We start from the raw sequence: 15,171 nt of genomic DNA on the forward strand, positions 1-15,171 counted from the left end.
GTCGCCTTCTAAAACTAATCTAGTTTGGTTTGGACTTGTTTTTATTTCCACCGGAGGCTGTAAATTTTTTGCTGGTCCATTCCCCCGCAGCACAAAAATGTATACCTCTTCCTAAACGCAAGCAGTAAAGATGTTTGCATAACAATATTTATAAAAAGAAGTGCAAAGCATTTAATAAAGATAAGCATTTAGTTACCTACACTTAAAAAATTCGTGCACTGTTTTAATGCAGCTTAAATCGTTTAGACCCGCTGGAAAATGTAATAAAAGGAGTATTGGTCTTTCCAAAAGTGCGCTCCGCCCATGTGCCGAGCATTTCCCGCAAACTAGAAATTCGGCCGCGTGCCCGAAACTATGCAATACAAATATTTGCATAGCCATATTTCTTAAGAATGGGAGCGGGTTGATAAAGAAGTGCTTTAAGCTACAACCTCACCACACGAGTGCGGTTCTCTTTGGGACGGCGACTCCTTTGTGCCACGGAACTGTATATGTACATGAATATATGCAGATGATCCGCCCGCCTTGTTGGCCACAAGCAATCTTGCGGCATTGTTGCCAGTCCTGTTTTACTTTTGGCTGCAAGTATGTAAGTACTTGCCATTCACGTAAACACAGGCTTGGCATCCTTCCTTGCTACTCGCGCCGCAGACAAAGGGAAAGGAGGTCCTTCTGCTGGGAGATACTTAGACAGTCAATTGCTGTCAGTGGCCCAAAGTCAGGGTGCAATGTTAACCGTGTTGTCACTGAACAGGCGGTTTGGGCCAGGAGCTCAACGCACAGGTACTAACTCTGTTTACTTTATTAGACGAAGTTTGTAAACTAATTTCGGGTCGTTATTGCAACAGTTATTACTTTGGCGTAAAACAGTAGTTGTCTCTGATGCTCTCAAATGACTCGATCATGTCGGCAACTTTCTTGAGTTGCTATAATGATTAAGGGTAATGAGTTCTGGTAGGGACTCGGTGGTTCCTCGAAGCTCTTGAAGAAGTTGTATCAAAAATGGCCAAGATCTTATATATCAACAGTCCTTTGTTCATCAACATTTGGTTTAACATTTATAAAAAGGAGAGCGAAAAACATTCAAAGTATATGTAACCTTATATGATTTTTTAAGTGCCTCCCAAAATGATAGGAAAAATCACTTAAATACTACTTTTAAGTTATTGTTTGTACGGCTGATCCTAAAAATATCATCTTGATCTCACATTATGTAGTAAATTTAATTGTGAAACAAATGCCTATGAATTTAAATTTAAGATATTGGCGTAATAATTTGTAGTAAAATGTCCTTAAAATTTGTAATTTGGCACTAATTGCACTATTATTTTATTTTACAAAATAGTTATTTTATTTCCAACCATAGTTTTGCTAAAACAATTTTCAAATAGGACAGACCGAAAATCAAAACTTTGGTGGTTTTGCAAGGGCAACAGTACGTATGAGTAATAAACTATGAAACCCTTGCGCAGAGCCTAAGATGGATTTTTAAAAGAATGTTGTGTTGGTATATAATAAAAATGTTGACCACCTTCTGTGGAAAGCAGATCCCCAACAATTTAATATAGTTGATCAGCCCTCAGAAGCTCTTCTTCACAAATACCGAGAGCGCACTTAAAGCGGCTTATGTCCCAGGCCCCAGCCTAACCAGATGGTAGTTAATTCCTAATTGCCCCGCTATTTGTCAAACAAAATGATTCAACCAACTCGGACGACCCTCTCTCGCCGGACTGACAATTGTCCCAGAAACAACATTAAAACACAAAAGCGCAATATCAACCTCTGCCCACCCCCGAAAACAACGCAAAAAATGATGATGGCGATGCGATGGGGTGGGGTGGGGAACACAAGCAAAGTCAAACCACAGCAAACCGAAACTAAATAGCCGAACATTTATACAAGCAATCTATCCGTAGCTGGCCGCTCAATCTATTCATTCAGTCATTCGGAGCGTCCACTCACTCGGTCATTCGCTCATTCATTCAGCTGTCCATCGCAATGCGGGTCGCGATGCCGGGGTCATCTATCCTCCAAATGTTTGCTGATGCTGCGCCCGAGCGGCCGGCGCTGATTTATAAGCTGCATGCCGCTGACCACTTGATTGCGTATCTGTATCTGTGTCCCGCCTCACTCCTTTCCCGCCCTTCCCATATACGTGTGTAATTTATTTACGTTAACACGCGCTGGCTGGCCCAAACCAAAGCAAGGCAGGCAAACACCCGAAAAGCGGGCCGGCAGAGGATGAAGAGCAATTTTCATTTATTTTAAATGGCATAGAAAATTGCAAACTGACATTTTTCTGGCCCAAGTGCTCAGCTTCGGGTTTGGCCCCTTTCCATCTTTTCCATCGGTTTCCCAATGGCTTTGTGCACACAGCCGGAAATTTGTGTAGTTGTGCAGTTTGGTAGTTAGATGCCGGGCCAGGTCCCAGACTGATTACCATGAAATTACATTGTTTCGCACTTAAAACATGCCGGCCAGTGTAAATGCGGAAATGTGGGCCAAAGCACTCTCACACCCGTTTCGGGCTTAATTAAGTGGCCTGTTTTTATCTGTGGCAAACATTTCCTTGCCCCACCGCAGCCGAACCATGCGACCGGACCCCGAAACAGCATTGAATTTAATTGCTTGCATTTATTGTTAATTGATTTTATTTTTAGCAGTTTAGCATGGAGGTGATTTTTCGGGCTGTCAGGTGCTTGGCTATTTATTCGGGCGTGATTTAATTTATTTGGTATTTGCCTAAATTGAATGAAAATTGATTTTAAACTTAATCAAATTTTTTAAACTGTCAATGATGCGTGTCAGAAGCCAACGGCAACAGGGTAAAAGGGTTTTCGCTGCTGGAATCCCATTCAGAAATTGAGCATAATTCAATCAGCCGGTTGTTACAATATTTTTCTGAATAATTTGGTGTACATGTAATGCTTTTTGCGATGGATCAACTTGTCGCAAATGCAAAATGTAAAATTCGTAAAAAGCCACCAATAAGCCTTTCACGTTTACGCTACGCGCGGGTATTCTTTCAAATTAATATTTCATTTTTAAAATTGGTCAATTTTTTCGAAGTTTATTTGCTGTTGACAAGATTCATTTTTAATCAAATCATTCATGTAAATTTATCATCAAAACTCCCTATTAGCATGTTTTATTCTTGCTTTTTATTGGGACCTCTGGCCGTTTCAATATTTTTCTCCTCCTCCATCATTAATAATGCCTCTTAGTGTACTGCCTTGGCTCAGAAGATGCTTTCGACACAGTCTTTGCTTATCCATCTCAATTTCCCATAATCAATTTTACCGTGCTCCTGCAAAAGCAAACACCTTGGCACTCCTCCGACCATGCTCGTGTATATCTGGAGAGTAAGCAATAAGCTAAGCCAAGATCTATCCAAGCATACACCTGTCATAGCTCACACTCGGTCCGCATCCGATTCCCCATCTGTGTGCTCCCATTTTACGAACCGCAACCACTTCGCATGTAGCTCCTGCTTCGCACATAAGTTCAGTTGCTCAAACATGGGGACAGTGTTCTTCAGATCCCACTCCCAGTCCCGCTCCTCGATACCCAGCTCCACCCAGGGTTCCTTCCGCCACGGCGCACATATTTAAAGAGCAAACGTTTATCTAAGTTGTACCGTTGCGGTTTCCGTTGACATTCAAATGCGGAAGCACCTGTCGCCCGGCCGAGGGAACCCGGCGACTGCGATCTGAAGATGTTCCACTCAGGACAGCGGGAATGGGATGGGGCGCTACGATGGGCGTAGGGCTGGTATCCACTTCCGATTTCACACGCATACGAACAGGGGCATGAGCCATAGATATTGCGAGGTTGGGTCGTGCAGTACGCCCTCTAAAAGAAACATCATACAACATATAATGTATACATTTTCTAATATTCTATACTTGATTGAAATAAAGAACGTTCTTCAGATTTTTTCCTTTTAATCCATGTCCATTTAATCGTCAACTACATATTCCAACAAACATTCACTTTGTTGAAAAGCAAAGTGGTCTTTGCCCTGGGCAAATTAAAATTTGAGGTCTGGTCAGAAAGTATTAAATAATTGCTCCTGGGATGGTGACAAATTAATGTTAATCAATACGCTTTAAATCGCTGAAGAAAGACCTTTAAAATTAAAAACCAAAAACCAAAAGTAAAACGAAGAAAACTTTGAGAAAGTGGAAGCCCGAGTCGGCCAGAGTGACTTTTTGGGTATATAAGATCCAAAGGCAAGACTAATTTCCTTACAACTACCCTCAGAACGAACTCCCCTTGCAAACCTCGGGCGGTACGTTGCCGGATACACACTCCGCTGGGCATACACGACAAGTTTCTCCAGATCCCGCCGGCTACCTGGCTGCGAATACCTCGAGGACTTTGCCACTTTGTAGTTGCTTTTGAATTCTCAAGTGTCTGCGTCGTCAACGTCGTCAACTTTAAATGGTTTCGCTTACACCTCCAGCATGCCATTGAACAAATTAATTACTCGACAACTTTACAAGCGTTCCAGTGGCTCCCCGTCCCGCAGAATCGTGGTTTCCTTCTGCTCAAGCGGCTGCTCATTAGAGTGCTGCATATTGTTGGGGAGCTGCCATCATCATCATCATCGCCGTCGTCATCGCACATCCTGGACCTGCGAAAGGGTGCACACGCATTTTCGATTGCTGAGCTCATTAATAATGGGCTCTGGTGCAATCCTGGCCATGTATTTGTGCGCAATGTGAGTTATGCTCCTCGCCGGCCATGGCCAACAAAGCACCCAAAATGGGCATTATTATAGCGATGGCATGGCGAAAAGTCACGAAGTGGCATTGTACGTTGTGAAGTACCTGGAAAGCTCTGTCTAAAAAGATTTCTCTAAATTTTAACACGCATTTACTTTTAAGTGCTTGTATTTGTAAGCAATATAATATAATTACAAAAAAATACAGGTCTTGCTTAATAAGCATAAATATGATATGATGATATGATACGATGACTATTGAAAAGCCAGATCTATTCTTGCGTTGTAGGTACTACAGACCACAGCTTATAAGCATTAAAAATTATATGACTACTGTTCAACACAGATTTCTTATACTTAGTTCTTTTCAATTAGTAATTTTTATTGTGTTGATAAGAGCTCTTAAGTCGTAACCTTTATAAGATAAAGAAAAATAAGGACTTTTTAGATACGGAATGATAGAGGAGAGAACAAGAACTTTGAAGGTCTGAGGAATTTGCGAAAACTTGAGACCCTGGCGATCTTAAAGTTCCGCGTAAGATATTTGTTTTATAAATCTAATTCTCAAAGTGCATTGTGAACAAGATAACCTTATTTCAAAGCGGAAGACTTTCATTTTCCATTTGCTACCTACGTACTTCTATATTTTTTCTAGATCATAAATACAAACCTTATCCGGCATGGATCACGCTGCCATCTCCGTCCCTGAGCATTTTACAATGCATCTGGCTAAATGGCCATACATTCTGTTTCTTGGCCGCTGCCATGGCAGTCGCCTCCTCCGATTTTGGCTGCGCTCCCGTTTCGCATAGCCGGAAATTGGAAAAGTGTTGCTTTATGCGCAGCTGGAACGGGGATTCCGGAATGGGGAATCTGCGGCTGTGACTTGGTAGGGAGTCACTTTAGTCCTTTTATGCACGCGCATCCCAGCAGAGGGTGTGCTCCCGAGTCCTGGTCATTGTTCTGGTCAAAAAAGAAGAGCTTGGCCAGGATATGAATGCTGTGGACTGCTTAGCGCAGTGTGTTTGGAGTGCAGAGCCGTGTAGTGTGCATCCTTTTTTGAGACGTAGCCATCCTGGAGAGCTGCTAATGGGCGCTGTTGAGCATGCATGCCCAATGTGGAGATCTTTGGCGGATGGGCCCTGCACTTTTCGGCGGAATTGATTCATCCGGAAAGACGTATTTAACATTTATGTAAACTCCGTTTATCCAATCCGGTCGGCCGTGCTGCGGTTCGCAAAATTGTTGCGCAAATTGCCGCATATTTGCCAAAAATTATTGTATCAATATCGAGAACACTAGCTGTTGACCATCAAAAGCGTTTGAAATTATGGAGTTTTGCAGCCACTTTTGTTGTCCATCCGCTAAATTCAATTTTATATACTTTTTTGGCTGGGCTCGATGATGAAAATCAGTCAAATTTATATCTCTGTGGTAAAGCGGAATTTACACAAAAGCCAGTGCGGCTCCGACTCTTCATTTTGTTATTTTACAAATACGTAATTTTGTTTAGCGTAATTGCGGCTGCAATTGAAACCGGACTCTTGATTGGAGAGCACTATGTACACATGGAATCCGCGTGTAGACGCAGACATGATGGCTGCAAATTTGATATTTGCGTTTTAATGAAGGCACTGTTTTTTGTGTGGCCAATTGCTGATAAGCCGGCGAATTCGAGCAAGCGAATTCCACCACTAGATTGCATTCAAAATGAGATTTTTGGTTTTCAATTGTATCCAGCATGCAGCGGACCCCAGTTAATGAGCAGTCAGTAGACACGCCCGTCTGTGTCCGTTTTCCAATAAAGCTGGAGAGTAAACAAGCTCGACAGGGCAGTACCAAAGGGCCAAGTTAATAAAAGTTCGCGACATGGAGAGCGGCGCAGCTGCGTTCCCAGCAAGTGAGGGTATGCATAGTGTGTGACTCTGAAGAAAAAACTCTGAAAATTTATGGGAAAATGAGAGAATGAGCTAATAGGTTTCCTTTGCCATGTTTCTTTTGAGCCTTTCTCCAAGTCTTAAATTAAAGAGTTTTGGTTTACAAATGTTATTACCAAATACTATGATCACCGCCAAATGGGGCACTCTCCTAGCTCTATATTTATATTTTAAGAATGCAAATTATCAATAAACATTTTAGTGAAGAACTGCCCATTTCCATTGAGAGGTAGTGCATACTATTCTTGGGTGGCAGTCACTTGACAGGTCAGTTAATTAATTTTCCTTGGACAGGATGGGATATATAACGTTTGCCGCACTTGGTCTTAGCCGTTGCGATGTTTCTTAACTCTTTGAGGTTTTTCACTCGGCCGTCGTGACCCCACCGCTTGGCTTTTCTTCCCATCCGTGGTCTTTGCTCTCGTTTGTCTCATTCCACTGCGGCTTTCCCGATCATTGGTAATTTACGCTTCACATGACCGGAGTCGGAAAAATTTCTCCCTTTTTTCCACTTGCGGCTTTTCCGTCGGTGCTTTTCCCCGTTGTTGTTGACTTTAAACTTGTGCCAAAGGTGCTGCTGGTGCGTGTTCGGGGCTAAGCTGCTTATCCTGCCTAGGGGAAGTGCGGTTAGGATTCTTGGTCTTGGTCCTGGTTTCTGACAGTGATTGGTGCCAGTGTCAGGGATTTATTTATCTTTTAAAAGCGTATTTATTGTCCCGCATTAAAGGTGGGTTTGCGAGAGACTGAAAACTTAAAGGAAAGGAACCGGAGACGGCGAGCTCTCGACTAGGCCGACGGGAAAAACTGGGGTCAACTGCGGATTGATCACTATTTTTGGCCCCATCATACATCTTCACTTTTCATTTGCTCAACTCGATGTGTGTGCGAGTAATCCCGGTCATTTGACACTTTCACTTTGCGAGCCATACAATTTATTTCACTTTTATCAGACATCAAGACATATTGATTTTTGTCTTCGTTGGGCGCCAAAAAAATATTGCTAGCCAAGAGACGATTATCTGCTGGAGCCTACTGGCCGCTACCAACAAAAAAAGGTTGGATTGGGTTCTTATGAGGGTCATATGCCTATGTCTCTTGAACGTAATCAAAGTTGATTGATTACGTGAGCTCGTCGGTCGGTTGAGCTGATGACTAGAACTTTTCCGCCACTCCACCTCCCCTGAAACTCAATCTCGTTAATTTTTAATCATATTTTTTTTTCAGGCGCAAATTAGTTTTGACATTTTGTTTTGATGTGGGTGCTAAAATATATTAATTAATTCACTCTGCCCAGGTAAATCCGCTTAGTAACTAACCGATTTCCAAGAAGGCCTTTGTCCCAAGTGTGCTTTGCCTGTTCATTTATAAGCCGCTTAGTGTGTCTAAATTTTGGATACTAGAAAAGAATCCCTAAATAAAGAAAAATACAATAACATGTATTTTGTTATTCAATCAGGAAAGTGGGTCTCCTGCCTCATTTCAAATCTCATTCGATTTGATTAAGTTAATTAATATTTAAGGTCAATATTTTTTTAATAATGCAATTTAAATACTATACATATGAAACCCTTGTAATTTAATAATGGCCGAGATGCAGATGTACAAAATGCTGCTGTGTAAAAAGGCTCACTGCATTTCGCAATTATATTTATTAAAATATAAAGCTCTATAAAACTGAATTTCACCAAGCTGAAGAGAATAACATTTCAGTTCGGCAATTGTGTAATAAATGCACTTGACCTCAAAGGAAAAGCAATCATAAGGAAAGCGCTCAGCTGCTGATGAAGACACTTTCCCGCCTTCAGGACAACTCATAAACTCCACGATGGGAGCAAGGACACAGGGATTGGCAGCGAGATTCCCTCGCAATCGTGGACGAGTGACAAACTAATTTCATTACGAGCAGCTGGCACCGACATGGACATCGTCTCTATATCCCTATCCCAATGAAATCCGGTCATAATGCCTGTAATAATAATCAACAGCCCCGGAGGCAGGGTGAAAACCGAGCTTGGAACCCGACAGAAGATGATAAGTAGACACGGACCTGGACACGGACACTTGCAGCTTTGCGGATCTCTGGCTGGCCGAAGCAATTGCCAGGGCAAAAATAGAACAATTTCACTAAAAATAAAAACAAAAGCCAGATAAGTGGGCCAGCGGCGGACGGGGGGCGTGGCAAGCTGTGTGTAATATGTGCACAAATTGAAAATAAAGTTTTGTAACAAAATGTCGCACCGGAAATGAAACTCGCAGCATGAGACTTGGCTTGCCATTTCCCCGTCCCTGTCTCTATCTCTGCCCGCTCTAGCTGTCTCTGTCTGCGGGAAAATGTGTAGCGAAGCGTGTAAACTGGATATAAAGGCAGAGGCATTTGGGGCGTGGTTGGAGGACGGGGAAAGAAGAAAGGAGCAAGGAGGAGCATTGTTTGCCACTATTTCTGTGCAAGGAAGAGGGGGGGACCTCTCTGATTCCGCCTTAGTCTAGGCGCAGTCTGCTCCAGTTGAGCCTTTGCCATAATAAAAGATGACATTTTATAGCAGTCACAGCCGTGTTAGCAGAGCACGGGGCGGGCAGGAATGCTCGTAGGATTCTCGGTGGTTTTCGGTTTGGGCCTTTGGCCTAGCCAGATGCCGGAGGCAAGTCAAAGACACAGCTGCAAAAGTACATAAACCCAGAAATGTCATGTTTATTTTCATTTCATAAGGAAATTGTCTGTCTATATAGTTTGGGCTGAGAGCGGGCGGCGGAGCAGCGCCAGCACCTGGAAAAACTTTGCCAATAAGAGGAGCCGGGCTCGGAACCAGGGGTCGCTCTAGTGTTTTTTATGACCCCCACCATCCACATAAAGTCGCGGCAAGCTGAACGATTTACGGCCAGGAAGCAAATTTATAGACCATAATTAGCATATGAAACGGTTAAGTGCACCACAAATTGCACTTCAGTGTAGTGCACATGCGGCTGAACCGGAAATAAGGCTGGCTGAAAGCCATATTAAATTGAATTCGCGGCTGCTTTGGGGCCGATTTAATGGCCCTCGACGTGGGTTTATCTCCGATAGAAACTTCTTGATGCGCACGCACTTTTCTTCGCTCTGCCGCTACTCCTAACATTTTCCCACTCGCTAATGGCTTAAAAATCGGGCACAAATTATCCCCATCAAATATAATAATAATATAATAATTCAAATTTCTGAAAACTTCGCCGTGGCACTTTGCCTCTTTGAGCGAGTGCCACAGGTTGAATCTTCGCACACACACGCACGCTTCGGCTGGAAAATATCCACTCATCTAATCGCATCGTTAACATCATCAGCAATTCCGCAATGTCATGGCCCGCACAATGGCCAAAAGGACGGGGAGGCCTGAAGTCCCCGTTCTGGCCAACCGCTTAATCATTTTGTCACGCGTTGGCTAAACAAAAACGGAGGTCTGCTGGCGGGGAATTAAGTTTTAGCATATGTCATAAGGGCTTAGCCGTGATTTATACGGCGAAAGGCGGCCATCAAACGTCGGGATGGAGCTTGTAACAAAGGGAATTAGGCGATCCCCTAGAGAAAAGGGGCCGGTGCGAGACTAAGCGATTTCGGGTGGCTCAGACAGCCGATGCAGCCAGATATACAAACTATATGCACAGTATCGGCGGGACATGACCATTACTCTTCCGTGGGGCCGCGAAAGGAGAGTCGCTACAGCTTCATATATCTTCATTTTAGAGGCACTTGCACTGTTAAAAATGGACCACCATTGCCCGGGGAATTCGGCGCTTTATCAGCCGGGAAAATCTCGCAGTGTAGTGTCAGCTCAGTTGTGCACAAATTCGCTTGTGTATAAATATTTATATATTGAAATGCAATGCCAGGCGAATCGATGGGGATGGAGTCGAAATCGGAATCGGAGTTGAATTTCGGGCAATGTGCCGCAATGCAATCGAGCTAGACGAAATTGAATTTGCAGCAAGTTGCTCAGGATTCGGCATCCGCATTCGCATCCGGGTCTCCAGCACAGTTTGTCCTATTTGAGCATGCGAAAATGCGATTTGACTCGGTCCCCTTCTCCTTTTCCTGGGCAGGACAAGTTTGCCATCGGTTGTTGTCCTTGTTGTTGCGATGCTGCCTGCCATTTTTCCCGGGTGGAAAACTAGAAGCCTGAGCTGTGACAAATCTTTATGCAATGTTGCATGTCCTCTGATTTGCCATGATGACATGCTGATGGAATAAGTAGAGGGACGGCAAACGGGACTAAAACTATGACGGTTCCTCTGGCACTGCTTCGGTATCTGCTCCCATATATCCGATTCTGTATCTGTATCTGTAACTGTATCTGGTATCTGGTGCTGCAACTGTATCCGTATCTGTATGCCATGTCTATCTGTCTGTGCCAGTGATTTGCTCGCCGAAGCGTTAAGCACAAAAATTGGTAATGGCTGTGGGTGTGCCGTTTTTGGCAATCATGGCGCAGGTTTTATATCTTTATGTCGGTTGCCTTCTCTGATAGGTTTTCAGTCGGCCGGGGCCACAAAATACCATCGATTTGATATGTCGTCTGGGGCAGGATTGTTCCCACAGAACTACCTTTAAATTCGCTTCCGTTCGTAGGAATCGTAGCCACATTACCATCGCTCTTTCCCAGCTCTGTTTGATTAAGAGTTGTTGAAATTTAATTAATTTCTTTGCTCTTGCCATTTGGCCACAGATTTCAACAAGGCCCCCAGGCAAAGCAGCTTATACATCAAAAGACACTGAAAATTAATCAGAGACTAGACCCTTTCCCCAAGACCTGCCCTGCATGCGAAAGCCACTGCCAGCGAAAATTCCCTGGCTTTTCTAATTGCATTAATATCCTTATGGAACCAGGTCTATAAAATTCGAACTAAGCAAATAATGAAAATATCGAAATAGGGGGCTCACCTCACGCATTCAACATTGTGCGAAAGAAACTTTTCATTATAAATTGCGTGCCAGCTGTCAACATGGTGGTGTTGCCCCGGGGCGAGTTGAAATGGATTTTGAGGTGGGGGTGGAAAATGCCTGCTCGAAGGCGGGATGGCGGCGATGATAAGGGGGCGTGGCACTTGCCAGTTGAAAGGCTAATTTTGCACATTTGGACTGACATCCATGAGGGGCAAATGCGTTGTGGGTTATCATTTGGTTAGTCCTTTCGGGGAACGGGGCAGTCGGTCGTCTGTCGGTTTGTCGGTGGCAGTGGGCGTGGCAGGGCAGGCAATTTCATGGTTAAATGATTCAGAAAGAGAATTACAAAATTAGGCCTTGGCCCAGCCCCCCGGTTAACACAATGTAATTAACTTTTGCGCGACTGCCTCGCCCTCTCAATAGATTTGATATTTATTTTGGCCCTCTGGGTGCACTTTGGTCACTCGCCCGCTGACAACTTTGGCTCTATGGAGAGAGAATCCGCCGGATGTGCCGGCCATCTTCCGTGTCCCCACTTCCCTCGATGTCCCCTTTCGAGCGGCTTTCGAAAGCAATTTGAAACAAATTTTATTGCCAAAGTTTTGGGAGCACATGGAAAATTGTTCGAGTGCCACCGCAAACAGAAGAACGAAAAGTTACCGACCAAGATGCCGCTCAGATCCACAATTAGTCCTGCACGAAAGTGTGTTAACTGCTTTTGGATTGCAAATAAAGTGAGACGGATTTGTGGGGGAATCCATATAGTCGGGTTGTTCGAATGGTTCGATATCGCCGCACTTCTGTCTCTTAAAGTGCGCCCTTAAAATCCCCCACAGCTGGCCCCAGAACGGGGAGAAGGGCCGGCCATGTGAGTCCGCAAGCCTCGTTGCGCTTCATGACCAACTTCAATGGCTGGCGCACAGTGCGTATGCGTAATAAACAAAACAACTGCAGTAACAATCGCCCAGTGCGCTGTGTGCGCGTGTAAGAGGGCTTTATTTAAATTTACAACCAAGCAGTCGGCACTGTTGAGCTTTCCTACGCACACTGGTCACGCCCCGACCCTCACCCCTGCACTCCGTGGAACGGGTCCACCGTATACACGCCCACTCCCTGGGCGCACATTGTGCTCAGTGTTTGGCGTTTGCCTCTGTTGAATAATAAATTGTATTTTGCGGCATTTAAAAGCAATTTTTTAACATTTTTCAATCTCAATGGCAATGCCTGAAACGGCAGGCACGCACACCATCATAAATATCCACAAACACAGGCACACAAGCGACGGCGATGCCACATTCATATCCGGATACTTACACAGAGGAAAACCCCTGGCATCTTCACAAATTGCATAATATTTAACATGAAAGGGGGCTAAATTACCATGAAATATTATTTATTTTATTAATTAGTATTATAGATGCTTTAAAACTTAATAGATATTTGTTTTAGAAGGAAGTTCACGACGACAAATTACAAAGATAGCCAATGAAATACTGTTAAAAATATCTTTCAAGTCAAAAAGTAATTATACATATAGTGCCCTTCGTATTGGCTTTTGTGGAACATACAAAACTAACTTAATTACTTACTTAGTAACCCTTTCTATACTTAATTAACATATGCCTGCCATCACAGATTTATAACTTTTATTTGACATTTTCAACAGTGTAATTTTATACTGGGTGGAGCAGCAGAGGAGCCCGGCTGGAGCCCGTTGTGGAACAGTGTTGTCTACCAATTTTGCAGAGAATTGTCCTGGGGATCTCCGAAGCCAAGGCTGTCAAATCGTAGCAACAACAGCCACCTCTCCACGCACCGAGATGGATAGAGACAGATGCAAATGGGAGTGGGAATGAAAGTGGAACTGGTTGAATGAAGGGGGGCAACTCTTGGCTTAGACCTGGAGCTGGAGAATTTTCGGACTGGCTCCCTGTGCATTTAGTTAAGCTTCAAGTGAAGACAGCAACGATTCGGCAGTGAAACAAATTGCAGCATTTAAGTCCCCATCCTCCCCCACAAATTCTGCTCAGCAAAAGTAGCAAACTGGTCGAAATTGTTCTGGCTTGTGTGTGCCGGGGCTGGCAAACAGTTTGCATAAAGTTTGATTATGTGTGTAAGCCGGCCAGCATTTTCCATTTTAAGTTTCTACACTTTGCTAGTGCCAATGCTGGCGGCCATGTTCGGCACAACAGCTGGCAATTATTAGGACCGAATTCCATGTCGATCTCAACAGGCCTGTGATATTAGTTCAACGCCCTGACACAAATACAGAAGGTTTCACCCAGGAAAGTTACGGGTATAAACTGTTAAATCTCAGTATGGAGCAGCTACTTTCTCGTCGTCGCAGATTGAGGCACAAAATAGCCAAGAGGTAGATATATCAAAGAGTGGTGTTCCAACTTTAACTCAATGTAACATAATCACCAGGGGACTAACCAAGTTCTTGCCCGATATCAAGTGCAAGTCCCTAGAAGTCGTGGGACGGCAGGTCAAGGATCAACTGGGGCTCATCTTGCCCTCCTCGGAGTTCTACAAGAACTCCTTGCGCTTCTACAAGCGATGCACAAAACCTGATCGCCAGGAGTTCCTGCGTATTAGCGGGGCCATTGGCGTGGGGTTCCTCCTCATGGGCCTGATTGGGTTCGCGGTCAAGCTGATGCACATTCCCATCGTCAACATTATCATGGACTGAAACCAAACCAGAAAGCCTGAACGGTAATAAAGTCTCAATTCAACTGCTTAGAGTCAAGAGTTTTCTGGCCTGCGGCCAAGCCGTCGGAACAGGGAAAAGCTGGTTGGGCTGACCTGAGGGTGTTGACAAGATCATTCCTCTTCCTTGCCAAGTTTTTTCGGTGATACCCACTGGTCGTTTTGTAAAGAGTCACTTGGCACTCACGATTAGTTTCAGAATTAGGATTTAAGCACGATTGTAGGCATTAACAATCAATTGGTTTAGTATTATAATCTTTTTATTCGCTTAATTTTAAAGCAGCAAAAACTAAAAGTAGTACATAAAACAAGTGTCCCCGCTAAACACAGGTTTAACTTAGTTTTAATTCTGGATTTTACCTTAATTTAATTGGCTTTGCTGCATTTTTGGAAATAAGCCACCAAAATACAACTAATACCGAATGTATCCTTTGGCTTATGCTCGCGCTCTTGTGCTTTTGTGCTAGCTTATTTGGGTCTAAACTTATGATAGTAAATGTATTAATTCATTGGGTGGTTGGAGAAAGTACCAAGTACAATTTGGTCGGCTTACTGCATTTACCTTCGCTACGAAAAACATTCAACCTTGCCAAAAGCCCATAATGTGAAAGAAAACTGCTTGGTCTTGTGGGTGGAGGTACATAGTTGAATCGATGAATTCGGGGGTGAACATGAGGTCAGATGTGGCAGATAGTTACAAAGGTGAAAGATGGTTTCTAGGCAGCCAAAGGCAGAAGTGATTCCCATTAAGTATTTACCTCCTTGATGGCAATGCTATTTAAGCATTTAACCATTCAATTTTATTCGCAAAATATTTTTAGCTGGCAGTGAATACTTGGTGACCGAATCAATGGACGTCGCTTTTACATGAGCCTCTGCACCAGCAG

At 43.7% G+C, this 15,171-nt stretch overlaps 1 protein-coding gene across 1 annotated transcript; it reads left to right on the forward strand.

Moving 5' to 3' along the window:
- Positions 1 to 13,783: 13,783 nt before the first annotated feature.
- Positions 13,784 to 14,317, forward strand: LOC108029441 (protein transport protein Sec61 subunit gamma). The gene is made up of 2 exons (XM_017101689.3): positions 13,784 to 13,946; positions 14,003 to 14,317. Exons 1-2 carry the CDS (start codon positions 13,894 to 13,896, stop codon positions 14,265 to 14,267), a joined length of 318 nt encoding a protein of 105 aa, XP_016957178.1. The 5' UTR covers positions 13,784 to 13,893; the 3' UTR covers positions 14,268 to 14,317.
- Positions 14,318 to 15,171: the final 854 nt, after the last annotated feature.

Source organism: Drosophila biarmipes, chromosome 2R (genome assembly GCF_025231255.1).
Source record: "Drosophila biarmipes strain raj3 chromosome 2R, RU_DBia_V1.1, whole genome shotgun sequence".
NCBI classification, from domain to species: domain Eukaryota; kingdom Metazoa; phylum Arthropoda; class Insecta; order Diptera; family Drosophilidae; genus Drosophila; species Drosophila biarmipes.